This window comes from Solenopsis invicta, chromosome 6, assembly GCF_016802725.1.
Source record: "Solenopsis invicta isolate M01_SB chromosome 6, UNIL_Sinv_3.0, whole genome shotgun sequence".
Classification (NCBI taxonomy): domain Eukaryota; kingdom Metazoa; phylum Arthropoda; class Insecta; order Hymenoptera; family Formicidae; genus Solenopsis; species Solenopsis invicta.
The window spans coordinates 11,813,980-11,836,481 of record NC_052669.1 but is presented as its reverse complement, the minus strand read 5'-3'; the positions used below and the strand labels follow the sequence as shown (position 1 = coordinate 11,836,481).

Below are 22,502 nucleotides of genomic sequence, written 5' to 3'. Positions count from 1 at the left end.
TCAATGTTGAAAAAGACTAATGAGAGTCAGCGCTGTTGACAATGCGTACAAAGATTACAATTTACAATAACTTTGTTTATTCTATACAAATTTGCAATACAAATTTGAACGTTTCGACTCTCTTTGGAGTCATTTTCAATATAAAACAAATTTCAACTAACATAATATAATAGTAATAATTAATTGTCTGGCCATCGTTGATCCAATATTCGACTAAGTCATATAATTTTGTAACAAAATAATGTGTTTTTTTAAACTAAATCAAATTTTTTAAAATTATTTTTAGGCTAGCTATATCATCATCACTTTATTCTTCCGCCGATTATGCAGTTATATTTTTATAAATCACGTCTTAAGTAATAAATATTTCATTACTATAGAATCTGTTAAACAATATTTTGACAAATATAATCGTTCTAGTTTCAAAATAAAATATTAATTATAAACAAAGTTATTTAATAAAATAAAAATAGGTGCCATATTACCCTCTTCTCCTTTAAACATTTTACTGACTAATAGAACTCACAGAAATAAATAAAGAATATTGATTCCTTTATAGTGTATGTAGTATACGTGCACAGAAAAAAGATGTATCACCATTGTGTACGTAGTATAGTATGCATATTTAAAATAAAACCGATTATCCTTTTGTCATTTGTATGAAACAAGACATCCTTTGATTTTAGAGATTTCTAAATATAAATATATCAGAATTTCAAAATTTAAAATGACGGATCTAATTTGGAAAAATAGCAAAATTTGAAAAAATAATTAGATTTTATAAAAATAAATACTCTTGTTACTGAATCAAAAGCGGGTTTTTAAGTAGTAAATTTAAAAGTGAACCTTACTTAGTGCTGGACCTTATTTGGCTCAAATACCTAACATATCAGAATTTTGTTATTCTAAATGATCAAATTTTGCTGAAAAGACTTTACTGAAAAGGTTTTATTTGATGTATTTTATACATAATTTTAGCTTGTTACATCAAACAACCTATATAATATTGTTATCACAAATTATTTTGAATTGATATTTCACCCTACTGTATTTTAGGGTGGATCCGGATCCAGGATATGGGACCGATTGGACACCACCACTCACAGCGGCTGATGCCTAGAGTTTTTCCGTTGGTTGGGATAGATAAGTCAAGATGATTGGTTTGGTGTCCAATTGAGCTGTGTTCAAACGGATGTCACCCTGTATTTTAACTTTTGATATTCTAACATAAGATTTTGATTCAATGAGCTTGGATTCCCTAAGATGTCAATTTTGATCTTTTTTCAATTTAACCTTTAAACACATCATAGGGTCTGGAAAACCCTCCTGAAAAAAAACTTCCGTAACATTTTATTTTAATTAACCAATGAAGTTGATCAACCACAGCAAAAGTTAACACATTCAAACACAGTCTCAAACTCTCCTTCTGGGTATGGATTATGTAACTTTTTCCCTAGGGCGAAAAGGTAAAAATGAAAAATTTCGCCTTTAACTTCAATAGCAAAAAATTTCACTTTTCACTTTTCCGCCCTAAAGAAAAAGTTACATGATCGCTGCCATGAGTAAAGTCGAAAAGTGTCGAGTTTGTAAATGGAAAGCAAAGTGTGTCGCTTTATGTTAAAAGTGTCGTCTGTGTTCTCTAAAAAAAAGCAGCCTTTGTCATCCGCCATTTAATGGGTTACCTTACTTCAGCCAATCAAAAGTAAATGGGTAATAACCAGACTCTGCTTTTCTAGGGATTTCTAATTATAACTAGGGACAAGTGTATTATTAGCAGATAAACTTTTTGTCATTTCATGTATGTATAACAATTTTCCTTTTTCATTATATCGTTACTTTTGTATTCATGTGTGCCTGATCAAATGTAAGTATTACTTTTGCACGTACTTGGCCCTTTTATTCAACGCGCATAATCCTGAGGTCATTCAGCGTTTCTCGTCAACAACCACGCTGATAAATGTCTTTATATTACCGCCTAACAGGTTATGAGTCCAATAAACTTTTTTTTAAAATGGCCGACAGTTTGTGAATTTTTTTCGCGAAACGGTTCAAACTGGTAGACATGGAAGCAGTTGATGCAGATGCTTCTGAAAAGAGAGGATCTGTAAGATATTCTCGAAAAACCAAAGCCAGAGAAAACGGATCCGATGTACGAGAGAAACAAGATAGATCGCAAAGCGCGTCCTACTATGGGTTTGTTTTTCGAAACAAATCAGTTAAAATGACAACTGCAAAAAATACGTGGTCGGCGCTCAAAGCTTATCATGAGCGGTGTCTAAGAGGTACTGCTATTAAAGAAAATGTCCCGGATGGACTTGGCAAAGGCGGAAGTTTAGACAAGCACATAATGGATATGAAAGAAATCTTCGACCAGCTTGGCGACGCAAGGCAAGATTTGGATGAGCCATTCAAGATAACTATGATTCTGGCAAGCCTGCCGGATACATACAAAAGTCTCACTCAAGCACTAGAAAGTTTACCAAAAGAGGATTTAATACTGGTCTTGTTAAGTCAAAACTCTTAGATCAACATTTAAAACGTGTTGCAAATTATGTATCAAATACAGAGAAAATAAAATCTGAAGTGAGAAACAGTAAGCTAGAAAAGACCTGTTTTTTTCGTAAGAAGGCAAAGCACTTTCATAAAGATGCCAAAAGTTTTTGACTTTAACCTATAAAACACGTAAACACATTTTCTGAAAGACTTTTTCAACTTTGAGAAATTAACTTTAGTTCCAATTAATGTTTTTCAACAATCTTTTTTTTGAATAAAAGTTCAGAATTTTAGAAATGTGACTGTACAATCAACATTGCCGAAAAATAATTTATTGTAAAGTTATATAAAAGAAACTATTGAACAAAAATAAAAATTGTTCAAAAATTCACTTTTCTTATAAAAAATTATATCTTCGTAACAAAAAAACTCAAAAATTTTAAAATACGTTTTAAAGCTAAAAAGTCATACTATCAAAAAAATCTAAAGTTACAAAGTATATGCAAATGGCATAGGCAAACAAACCTGTTCAAACGTGTTTTGTCCGGTTTTTTTTCCGGTTTACATAAGATTACTCACAAAAAAGTTACACTCACACATAATGATGATCTCACAGACTCCAACAAAATTTTGCTGCCGTGTCTTACAAATTCTAGTTAACCAATAAAGTTGAACAACCATATCAATTGAAAGAGGAGATTCCAATCTTGTTTCATCCCCTGGTCCAAACTTCTTATCTTATTCCGTTTTCACACAGCAAGCATTCCGAAACATCATAGGAGGAAGTTTAAAACTTCAAACGCACTGTGGGTCTCCTTGACCCCTTAATGCGTTAAAGGATTGAATAAAAAAAGAAAAATCCAGTAATAAACAGAACAATCAAACAAAAAAAAGGGCAAAACATGCTCAAGATTTAAATAAGGCTGTGTTTCTTAACTGGGAGAACACATGATGTTTGGATTATTGACAGCGGCGCAATGTGTCACATGACAAACAATAAAAGTTTCTTCTCTGTGTTCACTGTAAGCACAAGGTCTGACGTAACTGTGGCGGACGAAAAACAAAAGTTGTGGGTTTTGGCGGAGAAATGATCGTCGGGATAAATGGTGATGATAAACCTGTAAATATAACTTTGAAAAGTGTACTTTACGTCCTGGAATTTGAGGGAGGACTTCTGTGAGCCGGATTGTAAATAAAGAATACGATGTGAAGTTTAGCGAAGTTAATTATAAAATTCTGAAAAGTGTTGGAAATGTAATGGCTGTAAACAAAAAAGTCGGAAATTTATATCGACTGAAAACAGCGAACCAAACATTAAAGGCCAACATCATAAAAAATGTCAACATACCTGGCATTGGAGGCTTGAATATCGAAATCCGGAGACTGTAAAGACAATAACGGCAAAGAATCTGGCAAATAAATTTAATGTTACGGATTGTGGAGCACGTAACGTCTATAAATATTGTATTAAAAGAAAACTTGCCCATAAACCTTTTTCAAAGACGGCAGGTAAAAAAATAAAACAGTCATTGGAATTAGTTCATACAAATCTCTGTGAACCTATATCAAGAACAATGCCTGAAGGTAATAAATATTTCATGATTGATGATTATAATCATTATACCGTAATTCATTTGTTAAAAGCAAAATCGGAAACAACAAGTAAAATACGCATTGCCTTCAATGAACGAAAAATCTGTCTGGACGAAAGGTCGCCACTGTTCGATCGGATGATGGAAAAGAATATGTCGGCAAGGAATTACAACAGTTTTACGAATCCGAAGAAATAAAGACTCAGTTTATAACTTCTTATTCGCTTCAACAAAACAGCGTAACTGAATAAAAAAATAAGAGTCTGACAGAAATGGCAAATTGCACGCTGATTGATGCTCTCCTTAAGTACTGTGACGAGGTTGTAGAGTATCTTCCAAATAGATTATCTTCCTGTGGAGCGCACACCATATGAATTATGAATAAACATAAAATTGTATTTTGAAGGGATGCATGTGTTTGGATATGAAGCGTACGTACATGTTCCAAATATAAAGCAGTTAAAAATAGAAACAAAAGCGCGGAAGCTACTATTTGTTGATTATTAGAATGAGCATAAAGGATATCGTTTTCTGGATCGCGACATGACAGAATAATTATAAGTCGCGATGCTCGATTCCTCGAATTAGAAAATAGATCAGAATAGTTAGCAAAATTAGAGAGTTCGTCTGAACAAAAAACAAAATAAAACTACTAGAGATAAAACTGACGAAACAAAAAGACTCAGAAGAAACTCCTTTACAAGATGCAAGTCAGAATCAGATAACTTTCAGATAATTTTCTGCGATTTCAATATTTTATCTGTGGGTAATCCAGAAATGTTGCAACCAGAATTAAATAGGTGGAATCGTCGAACTAAAGAAATATTATCTAAATGTTACACAAATTTCGTGGTTGATGTAATGGAACACACTGAGAAAGAGTCAGTTGACTACAGAGGTGGCCATGAATGTGTCGGAATGACGTGCAGCTATGAAGAACGAGTTGTTTCACACAAAGAAAATAAAACGTGAGATGTTGTTCCTCTACCTGCTAAGAAGGAGTCTATAGGATCGAAATAGGTTTTCAAATTAAAACAGAATGAGAGCGGCAAGATAGTAAAATATAAGGCTTAGATTGTGGCTCAGGGCTATAATCAACCGTACGGGATCAATTATGGAAAAGTATTTGCTTCGGTTACTAGAAAAACGACCTTATGAGCATTGTTAGCTATGGCAAGCAAAAAAATATGATACTCAAGCATCTGGACGTCAAGGCCGCTTACCTTAATGGAACAGTTGAGAAGAAGCTGCACATGCGACAACCATTTTTTTTGTAAGAAGAGGAATATGTATGAAGAGAAGCATCTATGGTTTGAAACAATCAACCAGATGTTAAAACCAAACACTACATACTATTCTTTTAGACCTCATGTTCAAGCAATGCAACTCGGATCCTTGTCCATATGTAACGTATAATCAAAAAATAATCTTTCTATTAGTATACGTCGATGATATGTAAATTGGCTATACAAAAGAATCCGATATCGATGATATTTATAGAGATTTAAAGAAACATTTTAAAGTAACTTGTTTCGGTCTTATAAAATATTTTCTAGAACATAAAATTCGGTTCGAAAAAGGTCATACTATACATCTAATTATATTGAGAATATTGTTGACAGATTCGGGATGAACGTTGCCAATCCTTCAAAAATTCCAATGAATCCTGGTTACATCACAAACGGAGAGTTATTTTAGGATGTAACATTGTATCGTAGTTTGGTGGGAGCTTTATTTTATGTTGCTATCAATACTCGACCAAACGTAGCTATGAGTGTTGGGTTACTAAGAAGAAAAGTTAGCTCGCCTTCTAAAGCAGACTGGATAGCAGAAAAATAAATTCTTCTATATTTAAAGGGAACAAAGAATCTAAAACCATGTTTTGTAACTGGAGACGGATGGAAATTAACAGGAACAATCTTTGATTCAGATTCGGAAGGAGATTAAGATAATGAACGTTTCACTACTGGATATATTTTCTTCTACAAAGGAGAACCAATTGCCTGGATGAACAAAAGATAGATATGTATATCTTTGTCATCAATAGAAGCAGGTTATAATGCCCTTGCTGCATATCAAAAAACTATTTAGTTACAACGATTACAACAGACTTGGAGCAACTGATTGATGGGCCAACGATCATTAATGAGGATAATCAGGATTGTCTAAAATTTATCAAGTTTGAACGCAAGCCAGTGCTCAAGTGAAACATATTGACACTAAGGAGCATTTTATCCAAGAACTTTGCAACCAAAATCAGACAAAATTCTCATACTGTCTAACGACGGAAATGCTAACTGATGGATTAGCAAAAACCTTGGAAACTTCAAATATTATTCGTTAATTGGATCGAGTTATCTTAGAATAGGATAACGGTCATTAAGGAAGAATGAGTCTAGAATTGGAAAATTTAGCGTTTCGAGTGGTTTCTTACATTTTTTACGTATAAAACATGTATGAAACGAATAGAATAGATTGTACACAAATCTTTAAAAACCCATCGTATAATATTCAATACAATAAACATAATTAGTTTTGCGCTTTTGCGTAATATACGATACTCACAATACTGGAAAGCGTTATTTGTCTTTTTTTAGTATTTGAGAAATAACAAAATAAAATAAAGTCTGTTTGCTGGCAATTTTTGCACTAACACTGATAGCAAATATTTTAAAATAATTTTTAATACTTAGGAAAAATTAAATCAATTTTTATAATTATTTATTAATTGCTACAAAAAATTAAATTTTCAATTAAAATAAGTAATAAAAATTTGTATTTGTCTTGAAATAAATCATAGACATAAATTAATTAAATGTTTAATTAATAAAATAAATCTATTAAAATAAATTATATATAATTGTGATTAATTTAATTAATTGATTGAAGATGATCAACTATTGCTGATTAAAACATTTATCGATAACTATTAGTTTTAATCACAGCATTAATTAAACTTATTACTATTTTTTACTTTATTTATCAATTACCATTTAAATATCTTTTGGATATGACAAACACATATTTTAAATTCATAATAATAAAAATTCGTACAAAGCATAAATATAATTTTTAAATATGAGTATAACAATTACGGTTATTTTTTTAATTAATGATGATTGATTTATTTATTGCAATAATTGATTAAATAAATCATAACTCTTTATATACACACATACGCGCACACGTAGACGCACACATGTTAGGGTCAGTTAAATGAAAACGAGACAGATTGTATAATAAGCATGGCGCGGACATTGGCAACCCTTTCTATGTGTTTATGAACGTGACATCTATTGGGAATTAAAGGAGAACAACGCGAATGGTCATCGTTATGTCATTTATTTGTTAGACATGCTCAAAGTTAGGTCAACACGTTATGTGTGCGTCCGACATCACTATGGAGGTCGGGAAAGAAGAACAGCGAGATGTAGTGCGGTTTTCGACTGCGAAAAGAGTGACAGGAAGTGCAATTCATGCCCAAATGTTTGCTGTGTAATTTGAACAAATCGTTTATTCCACGCAAACACACGCACACGTGACATACTGTGTTCGCCATACACAGCAGATATTTAGGCATAAATTGTACTTCCTGACATACCTGACGCAATCGAAAACCGCACTACACCTCGCTGTTCTTCTTTCTCCATAGTAATGTCAAACGCACACACAACGCGTCGATCTCACTTCGAGCACGTCTAACAAACAAATAATACAGCGGTGAATATTCGCGCCGTTTTCTTCTAATTCTCAATAGAGGTCACGTCCATGATGTAAGAAACAAGGTGAAACAAAGCTCATCGTCGGCGGCTCGATGCGCAGTAAGAGGCGTGGCTCGATGTGGTAAGCCAATGAAATTTGGGTCCAAATATATCCGCGCAATTTGAATACGAAACAATCATATGTAGTCACACGTACTTAAAATGTAGATGTTATTAAAAAAAATAAATATAAAAATGTAAAAATACTTGACATTTATTATCTTTAATACAAATTACTGTTGCAATAAACACTGTTGTTATAAACATGAAATACAACAATTTAGCCATACACATAAGCTCATTCTTAGCTCATTCTTTAGCCATACACATAAGCTCTAACTTTCCAAATTTCTTCTAATCCAAGTTTAAAAAATTTAAAATAACAATTATCACAATTTTCATTAATGTACAAAGTCTCAACTTTACCTTCACCTTCTTCTTTTTTTAAGTAGCTTTGAATTTCTCTGATTCACCGATTATCTCCGATTCACGTATAAATACAAGTATAAATACGCCCCAAGACCGTAGCCATATTGAATCTCAAAATTTGGACCCACTTCTGATTGGTCTAGAGTATGGTCTACTGCGCATCTGGTTACTTGTTTCACCTTTCTTCTTACATCATGGTCACGTCCATAAACACACAGAAAAGAGTTGCCAACGTCTGGGCCATGCTCGTTATACAGTCCGTCTCGATTTCATTTGACTGACCCTAATGTGTGTGTGTGTGTGTGTGTGTGTGTGTGTGTGCGCGCGCGCGCGTGTGGGAGTGTATGTGCGTGCGTGTGTGTGTGCATGTGTTGTCATTAATTTTTTGTTAATTTAACTAAGCAGCTTAATTAAATAATTATACAAACTCGTCTGATAATTATAATGATTTTATTACTTAACTACATTAATCATGATCATATGTTTAAATTTTTAGTTATTTTAGCTAACAAAGAAATTGATTAATGCCTACTGATTTTCAAATACAAGAAAGTTTAAACATTTTCCAACGCATATGTATACAAGAAGCAAATATGTTGAAGCAAAAAATTTTTTTTAAATTTGCTTTAAACATATTTATGTTTTTAACAAATTTTCAAATCCTGCAATTGCCAACAGTTTAAATTTTAGAAAAAAAAATTTCAATTGAAATATATTCCTATTTCACAGTATAAAACTCTTTTTTTATCTATTTCTGTAAGTTTTATTTGTCTATAAAATTAAATTTTATATACAGGATGGAGGAAAAGTACCGGAACAGCAAAATAACTCAAAACTAAGCATTTTAGAAAAAAGTGTTTCAGATAAAAGTTGTAGGATTTCAAAAAATCTATTTATTAATATTATTAGTTTGACTTTAGATGGCGTCGCCAAGGTTAGATTAAAATCATATTAACTTTTTTAAATGGAATACCCTATTTTTGATTTCAGAATCTAATAGCTGTTGTCAAGACCTTTCCAAAACTTTACAAGAAAGTTTATTTTCGTTGAGTATTTTCCGAATTGTGAGGCTTAAAAGCTACAGTGTACTGTAACTTTCAAGCGTCATAACTCAGAAAGTATTTAATAAAACAAAACTTCTGATTGAAATTTATAGAGTTACAATGGTATCATACAATGTACACATAACACCAATAACACCAATTTTGCCATCCCCGTGGTGCGAGCGAAGGGGGGGGGGGAACAAAAAAATCTTAAATGAAATGTGGGGTCGTATGAGGAATCGTTTGAAAGGGTTTTTCGAGAGCTGTCTCGTACTTGCAATTTATGTCGAGAGTAGTCGCGGTTCGCGTAATTCAAGGAGCGGCATCCACTGTCTAATGATCCATGCTCACTTAATTGGACAACCGATAAATCAAAGCATGAATTATTCCCAAAATCTTAGCCCTGCGGTTTATCGATAGCGCACATGCTCTCAGTTCTTTGTTTTCAGATTCGTGCTTACAGTTTGGATCACGAATACGGCTGAAATTTATTTCAATATCCCCACATTGTGAAATTAATTTCACACGACCCAACATTGCATTTAAAATTTTTTCGCCCTCCCCCTTTCCCCGCCCTCAAGGGATAACAAAATGGGCGTCTGTGATGTTATGTGTAGATTGTGTAATACCATTGTAACCCTATAAATTTCAATCAAAAGTTATTTTTCATTAAGTACTTTTCGAGTTATGACGCTTGTAAGTTACAGTACACAGTAGCTTTCAATCCTCACAATTCGGAAAATACTCAACAAAAATAAACTTTCTTGTAGAATTTTAGAAAGGTCTTAACATCAGCTGTTAAATTCTGAAATCAAAAATAGGTTGTTCCATTAAAAAAATTAATGTAATTTTGATCTGACCTTGGCAACGCCATCCAAGGTCAAACTGATAATATTATTAAATAGATCGTTTAACCCTTTTATCTGGAATACTTTTTTCTAAAATGCTTAGTTTTCAAAATATTTTACTGTTCCGGTACTTTTCCCCCACTCTGTATAATAGAAAGATTTCCTACAAAAACCAGACGTGTCTATCTTACTTTAAATCTAGATTATGACGCCAAATCATTCTGTATAAGTAATGTCACATCGCGAACAATTTTGTTTCGGTAAGAATCAAACAAAAATAAGAAATACTAATATTATTAACAAGTATAATAAATATAAATAGAAATAAATAGGTAAAAATAAACTTTTTGCAACAATCAAATAAGTCCAGAGGATTTTTTTAATTTTCTTTTTTCTTTCCTAATATAAATTAATATAATGAATATTTTAAATGGTTCATCAAAATACATTAGGCAACAAAATTATTGCAACACTTATTCATACCAAAATTTTGCACAATTTAAATTATCATAACTTTGTTAAAAATTATTGTACTTGAATTTTTTTTATTTTAAAGTTTAAAGTCTCTACTTTAAGGTGCATTTGTCTAATTTTGCATTTCTGCTTTCTTCCTTCCACTGTTTCTTTAAAAGTAAAGACGTGTTTTGTTTCCAAACATTTGTATAGTTTGACGCACTCCACGGGGTAGGATGAATTTTTTTCGCAAATGTCACGACAGCCATCGTAAAAGTTTTCCTTGCAAACTAAAAAAAACCAAGTTTGTATAATTTTTTTCTAAGAGTTAAGATGTATCAAAGTCATGTATACATTTTTGTCAGTTAGCGTCAGTATTACCCGGATTTCTATTTGTCTCATTAATGAAACAATCTTTTCTAGCTGACATTATACGAAATTCAACGAAATTCGCCTGTTTCTTGATAACGAACCTAAACTTGAGAGACAGAGGATCACAGTTTTTATGGGAATCAATGTAAATCATTACATTTCACAGCGTTTCTCTAAATCGCAAAAACTGTAAACCTCAAAACTCTATATAAGCGTATACCTATTCTTTACCGTATCATTCAAAAAGCAAACGATAAAATCGTAACAATGCTTCGTTTAAACGAAATTCAATGTGCGCAAATCATGGCTCTTTTGGAAGAAGGATTGAATCAAAGTTATGTTGCAAGGAGAATAGATGCTCACCGATCTTCTATCTTTCGAGTTTGGGCTCGTTATCAAGAAACAGGCAAATTTCTTCAAATTTTGTATAACGTTAGCTAGAGAAGATCGCCTTATCAATGAGATAAATCAAAATCCAAATGATGCTGGCAGTAACTGACAAAAATGCATATATAACTTTGATACATCTTAACTCCTTGAAAAAAATCATAAAAATTTGATTTTTTTTAATTTGCAGAGAAAACTCCAAATTTTACGACAGCTATCGTGAAATTTGCAAAAAAAATTTATCCTATCCCGTGGAGTGCGTCAAACTATACAAATGTTTGAAAATAAAACACGTCTTTACTTTTAAAGAAACAGTGGAAGGAGGAAAGCAAAAATGCAAAATAGACCAAATGCACCTTAAAGTAAAAACTTTAAGCTTTAAAATGAAAAAAAAATTTTTCAAGTACAATACAATTTTTAACAAAGTTATGATAATTTGAAGTTGTGCAAAATTTTGGTATAAATGAGTGTTGCAATAATTTTGTTGCCTAGTGTATTAATCTAAACCTAAAACTTTGTTCTTACACTTATTATTTATCTAGTAAAAAATTATCATATTTATATATGAATAATTTAAAGATTGGAAACTTTTCGTTTCCTAAAAATTAAATTTTTTGAACTCGTTTAGTTTTTATAGAAAAATCTTCGATTATAAGACATTCTGTATAATATGAAGTTATAAAATTACCGTCAAAATGTCATTCATTTCTTCATTGCCAATATTATAACTTTTTGGCATAATATCAATTTGCAATAATAAAGACACGATGTTTTTTATACATTTCGGTAAATTATCCGCTGATGTCTTCAAGATATTCAGACATGTCACAAATCTCTGTGCGAATGATACTTTTTCAACGTTCCAGGTCGCACGAAACTTGTCGGCTAGAAAGATTTCTACTATCAGACAACCAATTATTTGTTGTTCCTTGATACGTCCACTGGCCACGATTTGTTTATAATTAGTGAAAGGATCATGCATTCTTGTTGCAGATTTATAAACCTGATGATTGATTTTGTTCATAAAAGCATGTGTAGTTTCTACTTGTACAAGTGCCGTAATAGGATTAAAATCCTTCGGAAGGATAATAGGCTGATTAATCGACTTGTCCAATTTAACATTATCATCCGAAAGCAAGGAACCCTTGGAACGACTCAGCAATCGACTCAATACAAGAGGAGATGATCTTGATGTGTTTGTTACTGTTATTGATAATTCTTCCTCTTCAATACCAGAACTGTGGCTTTCGTCGTCACTAATTTTACTGGCGACTTGATCATTTTCTGTAATATAATAATTATATCATATAACAATTTTGAAAAATTACAAGAGTGTCTTTCAATAATTTTTGAAATTCCCATCCAGACTTACTGCTTTTATTAGTTGATTTCGATCGAAGACGTGGTGGTACTTTACCCCAATAGGGAGATGGAATAATTTTTTGTGGATGTGGTTGTGTGAAAAGTTGCACAACACCAGAATTAGTTAAATCGGTGTGATTATCAACTAACTGTAGACAAACGTTTTTTGATTTTACAGCGGCGGAACCAGACAATCTGTTGTATAAGAAAAGTATATCAGAAAAGTTTAAAATAGCAAAAGTTCATAAATAGCAAAAATTTTTCATATACGGGAACCTGGAGCATAATAAAGCCACTTTGTATAATGGAGCATAGTCCCACTTTTTACAAAAATACTATCATGTCGTATTACTATGTAATGAAATGTAATACTAAATAATAAAATGTTATGCATTAACTACTATCAGATATATCTGCTGTTATCCATATGCTGTTATCTACTTTTATATTATTTTTAGCTTAAAGTTGGTAAAAATTATTTAATGTATTTGTTGTGCAAATACATTATCTCTCCGCAACTAAGTTGTATTTTCTGAGATACATTTGCATAAACGATAATAAAATTCTATTTTTATTAGGTGCTTGAATTAATTTTCGTTATTTTTGTTCCAAAAACTCATATTTACAACATTTCAAAAGAACAATACATATTTTATTCAAAGTATTGTCCTTCGGAAGCCACAATTTTTTTCTCACTTTTTAGGTAACAAATAGATTCCGCGGTAGAAAAATTTAATTCTTTCGAAGCGATCTAATCATCGAGCCATTTTTTGATATCTTCGAAAAAACTCAAGTGTTGCTCAGAAAAGCTGCATCGACCAAAACAAATGATAATTTGAAAAAGCAACGTCTGAAAAGGGAGGGTGGAGTAAGACATCCCATCCAAGTGTCTCCAAGATTTCTTTCACTGGTTTTGCAACACAGTCTAGCATTGTCATGGAGGAGAATAATTTTATCTTGCTTTTAGCGAATTGCGGGAGTTTTTTTTTAAATGTTTGATTCAAATTGTAATTGTTATCAGTAGCGTTCAACATTGATGGTTTGACTCGGTTGTAGCAGCTCATAATACACCGATTTGATCCCACCAAATACACAACATGACCTTCTTTCTATGAATATCCTGTTTTGGTGTTGATGTATCGTCAGGACGCACTCATGATTTTTTGTATTTAGAATTGTCATAACAAATCTATTTTTCATCACCAGTTACAATTCGATGCAAAAATTAACTTCCGATTTTATTTTAACTCTTAAATACACCAATCCTGTAAAATGTAGAAACATATTTTTGGGTTAGGGAGACTTTTTCAACTTTGAAAAACTATAACTTTGATTACAATATTTTTCTACAATTTTTTTTAAATAAAAATTTAGAATCTCAGAAATGTGACTGCACAATCGGCATTACCAAAAAATGATTTATTGTAAAATTATAAACAAAAAACATTAAGTAAAAATAAGAAATTGTTCAAAAATTCACTTTTCCTTTAAAAAATCATATCTCTGCAACAAAAAACTTTTGAAGACTTTAAAATATGGCGTTTTAAGGCTAAAAAGTTATACTTTCAAAAATTTATGGTATTGTTATTCCTTTTAAAAAGTATAATTATATAACAAGAAGAATATAAGATATTTTTGGGTGTCTACAAATACACTTTAAACAAAAAATCATATCTTTGCAACAATAAACTTTTAAAGACTTTACAATACGGCGTTTTAAAGCTAAAGAGTCATACTTAAAAAAAAAATTATGTTATTGCCATTTCTATTAAAAAATATACTTACGTAACAAGGTGAATATAAGGTATTTTTAAGGCCACTTTGTGCGTCTATTTTTTTGAAATTTTCGATTTTTCAAAAACATCATTTTTGGGTACCTTAAGTATGTAGAATTAGTGTACAAATAGTTGTAAATCTATGGGAGTTACCATCGGAAGAAATGCACTTGAAATCGCACAACTACGTGACCGCAATCGCATCCAAGCCGCGAACCGTCAAAGCCTCAATGCATCGAAAGAGCGAAGAACTGCCCTCAGAGACATGCAATCTGCCAAAAATGACTATTACGAGCAGGAAGGCATCATGTATGGAGCAGGCATCGCCGATTAAGCGTAAGAAACTTTTTTTTATAATTATAACAATTGTCAACACAAAACTTTAAACGCGTTTTTCTCGAAACCACGTTTTTCGACCTTCGGGGCACGATTTTGGGAGAACTATTTAACCGATCGGGCTGAAATTTTCAGGGATTGTTCAGAATATGTGTAGTTTTAGCCCGTACTAGAATCATAATTTTTCGTTTACTTTTAACTCTTCTTTTAGACGATTTTAGGGGTAAAAAAGGAGTAAAAAAATTTTAAAGTCTGCCATTTTTTTTATGCCCAAAACATTAATTCTAGTATATACCGGCTATAGCCACTAACATATATTTTAAGAATCTTTTGGGTTTTTTTGTTTCAGACAATTTTAACTCGAGATATCGTGTCCCGAACTTTTCTTCCAACGTCCACTGCAGCCACCATTTTGACGCCGCGCATGCGTAAAAAAATTTTTTTTATAAACTACAATGTGTGACTTATAATGTATAAAAAGTCTAATTAAATTTAATACATTTTACTATTGAAAACAAATTCTTGCAAATATGTCAAAAAAACCCACAAAGTGGCCTTAACTCAAGATGTCAAAAATTGAAAACTGATGTGTTTCATAATATATTTCGAATGCTGCGCAGAAGTCCGCTTTTCCACGGTAATATAGTATTTCAACTATAGACAGAATAACATACGCGAACGGGCCCCCGCGAGAACGAGTTTTTTTTACATAAGATTATTCACAAAAAAGTTTCACTCACACACAATAGCAATCCCACAGATGCTAATGAAACTTTATTGCCGTGCCGTTCGAATTCCAGTTGACCAAAAAAGTTGATCAATGGAAAAAGATTTTAAATTTTTTTTACGACCTAGTCCGAACCTCCTATTTCATTTTGTCTTCATACAACAAACGTTCGAAATTTCATATGGAATCTCTCACTTATGTGATTAATGATTAATTAAAGCAGCAATTCATAAATGGTTAAACATTTTACAATGTCTCTTTCTCTCAATTCAGGTGGGATTCAGTTTCCTAGCTTCTTGATCATTCCCATTGCTTTTAAACGTTTGTTAATAGTTGACTCATCAATATTTTAGTGTTTTGGCAATTCTTTGAACTGACATGAATTTTCTTGAAGTAATGCTTTCAATTGTTCACCTTTAAATATTTTCAGTTCACCAGGACGCTCTTTGTCATTCACATCAAAATCATTGTCTTTTAATCAAAACCAATTTTTGTAAGTTGTTTCAGATGGAGCATGCTCCTCATAAGACTCAACTAGTAAGCGATGACTTTCGACAGCAAATTTCTTGAGATGAAGGCAGAAAAGTACATCCTGCAAATACTCTCTCTTAGGTACAAAACTCGACATCCTCATTACGATAAAAAATTACGTTCTTTACACTCTGATCAAACGTCATAAACTGATTATTAAAGCCTATTTATAGTATTTTTTTATATTGTACATCAACAGTTACTTTCGGCCATATTAAAATAGCACAATTACTGACTTCTATTAATCAACAACGAGAATTAATTCAAGCATTCAAAATTACCGTAAGGACATTTATGTTACTAAATGACATTTTCTTGTCAATTTAATAAAATATTTAGAAAAATATATTTAGTACTTGTAATGTATAATATTGTAAAAGTAAAGGTGTTAAAAAAGTATGAATTTTGGCCCCCAAAGCACTTCTAAATAGACCTATAGTAATCATTGTTTGGATTCTCAAATAACAAGAAAAAACAGTCATTTGTCCGAGAAATGGTGGGAACATTGCAAGAATAGCTTAAATAGAGTAAAAAAATGTCATTAACCACATGCACGGCTAATAATTAGAAGACTATGATTTTAGCTAAAATTGTGAATATATACTGCATGTAAAAATCGCAAACTACTTGAGTACTATTTAGGATGCACTAGGTGGAGGTATAGTCCGCCTAATATTTCTTGGCAAAGATCGGAAACTTATAGTTTGTCACTTTTGTGGTATTTTGTGACTTCAAACTCTCTCTCTGCTGTGTGTATGCATGTGTGCAAACGTATAATATAAAAATAAACAAATTTACACCTCAATTGCACTTTCAGAATCTGAAGTTTCCTTATTAAAGTAATCATCAAGGAATTAAGCATGCATTAAAATGTTCTTTTAAAATCGAGTTTTACAAAAAAGCCATACAAGTGTTGAGAACAACATTCAATAACACCTGATCCACCTTGCAGCCACAAGAATGTCCAATAATAAATCACTTCTATGTTTCGTTTTATCAACGAGTAAATACACAAAATGATTAAAATGATTACTTTAATAAAGAATTGGCTGTTTTCCAACTACCACACACTGATGTTACACGGTGTTCCGCTGTGTAAGGTTCTTGTTGGAACACAATTAGAACTCTACAACTTAATTTTTAATTATTAATGACTAAACAATAATCTTTCTTATTCATACAACTCAAATTAAGTTCACATTATCAGTGAACATAATTAATGCATCTTAAACATAAAATATTTTAGAAAGTTGATAACACTGACGTGTTTCACATACTCGTACTCAGCTTTTTATGGTGTCGAGCAATGTAACACTCTGTCACAGCCATTATTATCAGATTCTGAAAGTGCTAACAAGATGTGAATTCGCTTATTTTTATATTATATATTTGCACATACACACGCACACATGGCAGAGAGGATTTAAAATCACAAAATGTCAGAAGTAATAAACTGTAGGATCCCGATCTCTACCAAGGGATGTTAGGGGGATTATATCTCCACCTGGGGCATTTTAAATAGTACTAAAATAGTCCAGGATTTTTATATGCAGTATATACTCACAATTTTAGCTAAAATCATAGTCTTTCAATTATGAACTGTACATATGGTTAATGTCATTTTTTTACTACCCGGATAGCCAAATGACCGTAATCAGATGACATTTTGCTGTCACTTATTCCGCATTCAATTTCATCAAACTAGAACCAAGGTGTTTCCACAAACTGTCTATTGTTCTGACGTCATTAAAGTCTTCATTTAAATTCAGCAAATTGCCAGCAAATTGTTATAATATATGCACTACATTCAACTGATGTGTTTGATATCAAAATGTCAGTAAGTCATCATTATACATGATATCTGCACGTAAAACTTTGTTGTCGGCAATTTGATTAATATCCTGGTAGTTTATCTTGCAGCAGATTCTTGAAAGATTCTGCCGACAGGACGTTATTCTCTGTTTCCTCATTATATTTTTACACTTAATTCTTCTGAAAGATTCTGCAGTCAAATTCTTGCAAAAAATTTGTATATATCTGCTGCAATATTTGCAAAATTCTTTCACCAGAATATTAATATAGTCTCAAGATGCTTCCCTGCCGAAAATGTGCGATTAAAACTGATTAAAAAAAAAAAAATAATCCAAATTGATCGGGATTTTTGCACCAAAAATATAAAATTTTATGTGGAACAGCGTTCCATACACTCATCATGTTTTAAAAGAATGAGAGCGAGTATTCATCTCAATGTTACAACATGTAGCTCCTAAAGACTCATTGAAGTATGAACTTTGGTATGAATTGGGAAGTCGGCCGCGGTGGTGCCTAGATATAACGCCTGTGGCCGCACTTGACTCACGAGAAATCCCCCGCGGCGTGGCCGCCTAGCGGTAGCGCCAGCACTCATTTGTTCGCGTGGGGTTTTACACACGGCGGGACCAAATAATGTCATGTCACCAAATTGTCGATAATAAGCTGCAATTTAGAATCTTTAACAATATTATCAAACATTTTATTTCTTGTATTAAACTTTTGATATCATACGTGCCATTATTTTGCTGACATATTGCTGTCATTATGACATATATGAATGCAAGCTCATGACGAGTCAACAGTTTGTTGTCAACATGATATGTTATTATTAATAAACGTTTGCTCTTAACATTTCATTAACTGATGTTGTGTTTTTGTTCTCCTGTTACTGACTCAGTTTTACGTGAAATTCTGTAGCCAGCAAATCGCCTGCAAATTCACAACAATACATGCAATGCATTAATTTGCCCGATGTGCTGAATCTAGCTTGGTTATCTAGATATATTTAAGCTATTCTTGCAATGTTCCCACTACTTCTCGGTCAAATGACAAAGAACATTTTTTCTTGTTATTTGAGCATTCAATGATTTTTCAAGGTCTATTTAGAAATACTTTAAGGGTCAAAACTGACACTTTTTTAACACCCTTCTTAGACATTTTGAGGCATAATGGGACACTGGAACACAGGGCAAAATAATGCCGCCATAACAGAAGACAATGAAGCTCTAGTTTCAATCAAATATTGTATAGTAAAGAATAGTATTTTTCTATATTAACCGAACATATAATGTTAAAAATAATATTGAAGTGATATGTAAAGTAATTTCTGCAGTGTTAATTGGTAATATGGTATGTAATGTAATAGTATTATTTTTGTAGATAATCCGAAAGTACGTATTAGGTGCGCAACTAAGTTCTCGTTGTTTTTTTAATGAAAATGCAACTTTATTGTAAAAAAGTGGTTACAAATGAATTATTCAAAGTATTGCCCATCGCTAGCTATAACTTTAGCCCACCTTTTTGGCAGAGCTCGAATACCGTTACAATAAAAGTGTTCGTCTTTTGAGACTATCCACGAATCAAGCCATTTTTTGATGTCTTCATATGAGCGGAACTGCTGATTAGCCAGACCATGTGCCATCGAACGGAACAAGTAATAATCGAACGGCGCAATATATGGAAAATATGGCGGGTGGAATAGGACTTCCCATTTGAGCGTTTCCACGTAGGTTTTAACGGGTTTGGCAACATGAGGCCAAGCGTTGTCATGCAGTAGAGTCACTTTGTCGTGCCACTGCTCGTATTGTGGCCGTTTTTCGCGCAGTGCTTGGCTCAGTCGCATCAATTGAAGTCGATACCGTCCCCCAGTGACGATTTCGTTTGGTTTCAACAGCTCATTATAAATAATACCGACCTGGTCCCACCAAATACACAGCATAATTTTCGCAGCGGATATTCGGCCAAGCCAACGACGTAGAAGCATAACCGGGCAGTTCCAATGATTTTATTTTCATTGAGTTGCTGTAGTGATTTCATTTTTCATCACCCGTCACAATGCGATAAAGAAAACCCTTCCTTTTTTGCCGTTGGAGCAGTTGTTCACAGGTAAATAAACGACGTTCAACGTCCCTTGGCTTCAAATCATAAGGAACCCAAGTTCCTTGCTTTTGAATCATTCCCAACTCATGCAATCGCTTGGAAATGGCTTGGCGGGTAACTCTTAATGCTGAAGCAAGCTGTTCTTGCGTTTGGTACAGATCCTCATCGAGCAATGCCTCTAATTTAACGTCTTTGAATGTTTTTGGCCTTCCTTTACGCGGACGGTCGTCAACATCAAAATCACCGTCTTTGAAGCGACAAAATCAATCACGGCACGTTGTTTCACTTAGAGCAGCATCTCCGTAAACTTTTTGGAGCTCTCGATGCGCTTCAGCCGCCGTTTTCTTCGAATGAAATAAGAAAATCAACACTTCCCGCAAATGACAATTATTTGGCACAAAATCAGACATTTTCACACAATCAAAAGTATATGACGTCAAAATAAAATCACTAACGTGTCAACGCGGTTTGTTTACCATATGTCTAAACTTGGTTCATGACGTTTTGGATATGTTTAAATCGACCAGCACTTACTGCTGGAGCTATCTATTGACAAACAGCGAGAACTTAGTTGCGCACCTAATACATACAAAAAAACGAGAGACAGAAATAAGATAAATAATCATTCAATAAAATTTTTAAAAAATTTTAAACCTATTTTAAATCTATTTTTGAAAAATAGGCAAGTTTTATGAGATACTCCGTTATACTCCGCATAATAAGGCATAATGAGGTTAGTGCACGTTTTCAATAAAATAAAAATAAAACTATAATTCTGTTCTTTGAATCTATTTTTTGTAATAAAACTCGTTTTTTCTTATAATCAACATTCCAAAGAATATTTTAGTATAACATCAAATTGATTTATTTACTTTTAATATGTTTAAAACTAGTTTAAAATAACTATGCCTGTTATGCTCCGGATTCCCTTAATATGTCACATAATACTTTGAAAAATTTTTCATATTTTAGATTTATGAAAGAATACTAAATTTTTCAAATCAAGTTTTTTTTAGAAATTATAAAATGAGAAAATCTTAGAATATACTAGACTTCATATATTTCTGGTAAAAATTTTTCTTATATATATCTAACTAATATTTTTAATGGAATAATCACGAAGTAATATTTACAAGATAACCCCAAAATTTATGCACCAAAATAAAAATACATAAAGTAATAATAAATTTTAATAATACAATATATTAACACATTCACGGTGATATGATCATCATATGGGTTACTGTTATCCTTTCTTGAACAATCAAAGTGCAAAATAGCTTTCTATGTAAAAGACAGTAGCAATATTTCGGTACAGTGTAGACTGAGGCAAATCGGATTACTTTTTGTTCATAGGTAAGAAAAATAATAAAAACTAATTTTGTTATTAAGTTTTACTATTAATTTTTAATCTTTATATCTTTAGTCTAGGTTTTATATAATACAACTTTAAGTTTTATATAATACAACAATAAATAAACATAGTATTTCTTATTGCACAAAAAAAAAATAAAAAAAAAAGAAAATTGTTCAATTTGCACTGGTATTGGAAGCAAAGTAATGTAAAAAAATAAAAATAAATTAACAAACTCTTTGACCCTTAAACAGATATTAAAAATTCCTCTAGATTTTCGATCGCTTACTCTGTAAAGACAAAATGAGAAAAAAGATTCGAGCTAAAAAGAAAAAAAATGTGAAGTCTCTATCGACTGCTACAATTGACCAACTTCATTGCTTAACTAAAATAAAATGGAACGAAAGTAAAGTTTTTTCGAAAAGGTCTCCCAGACCCACTTAGGTGTATAAGGATTAAAATAAGCTATTAAGAAAGTGCAATAATATAATCCAAAAGTTAAGTCTCATTGCATGCTCGATAGCGATACCGCCACTCTTGCCAACGAGAGAAATTTTTAGTTTCGCCTGTCTATAGGTCGCGGACTATTCACACGCGGAAACAAAATAAATGCAAACAGACGTAGACTAACCGCAGCTCAATGCTCATTAACCAGACCATGTTCATTGACTAGTGTCTTCAGTCGCCCCCATATGTCAAATAAAATCGAAAACTACATTTTTCTTCACGGCTCTATTTTCAAAACTGAACAGTAAAATGACATTTCTTCACAATACCCGTTTTATGGCCGGTGTAAGGTTGACACTCCATTAAAAAAAAATAAGCATTTTAATACGTTTCATTTGCACCCACAATAGTTCTATAGTTCCTAATACATTAAAATAATAGTTCTGTCGATTTGAACAAAAAAATTTAATTTTAAAAATATGGATTGCCAATTTCTCGTAGCACCCTAAGTTATAAAAAAATAAATTAAATCACAAAATCTTATGGTTTTCAAAGAGTTCTTGATCAATTTTAAAAATAGTTCTGCATATTTACTATTTTTTAACAATTTTTTAATTTGACTGTTGACATCCCATCCTTCGTAGAATGCGGTGCTGACAGTTTCGATTGATTTCTCTGCA

General features: G+C 32.2%; 1 protein-coding gene across 8 annotated transcripts in view; it reads right to left on the bottom strand.

The window, feature by feature from the left end:
* The window catches only part of LOC105197099 (WD repeat-containing protein 81), a 374,845-nt gene that overhangs the window by 230,725 nt on the left and 121,618 nt on the right, over window positions 1-22,502 (bottom strand). For all 8 annotated transcript variants that reach the window (XM_039450912.1, XM_039450914.1, XM_039450915.1 and 5 more), the window contains 2 exons: window positions 12,751-12,935; window positions 12,067-12,662 (listed from right to left, as the gene is read on the bottom strand). In XM_039450912.1, the coding sequence (XP_039306846.1) occupies window positions 12,067-12,662; window positions 12,751-12,935 (781 nt within the window). The remainder of the gene's footprint in view (window positions 1-12,066; window positions 12,663-12,750; window positions 12,936-22,502) is intronic.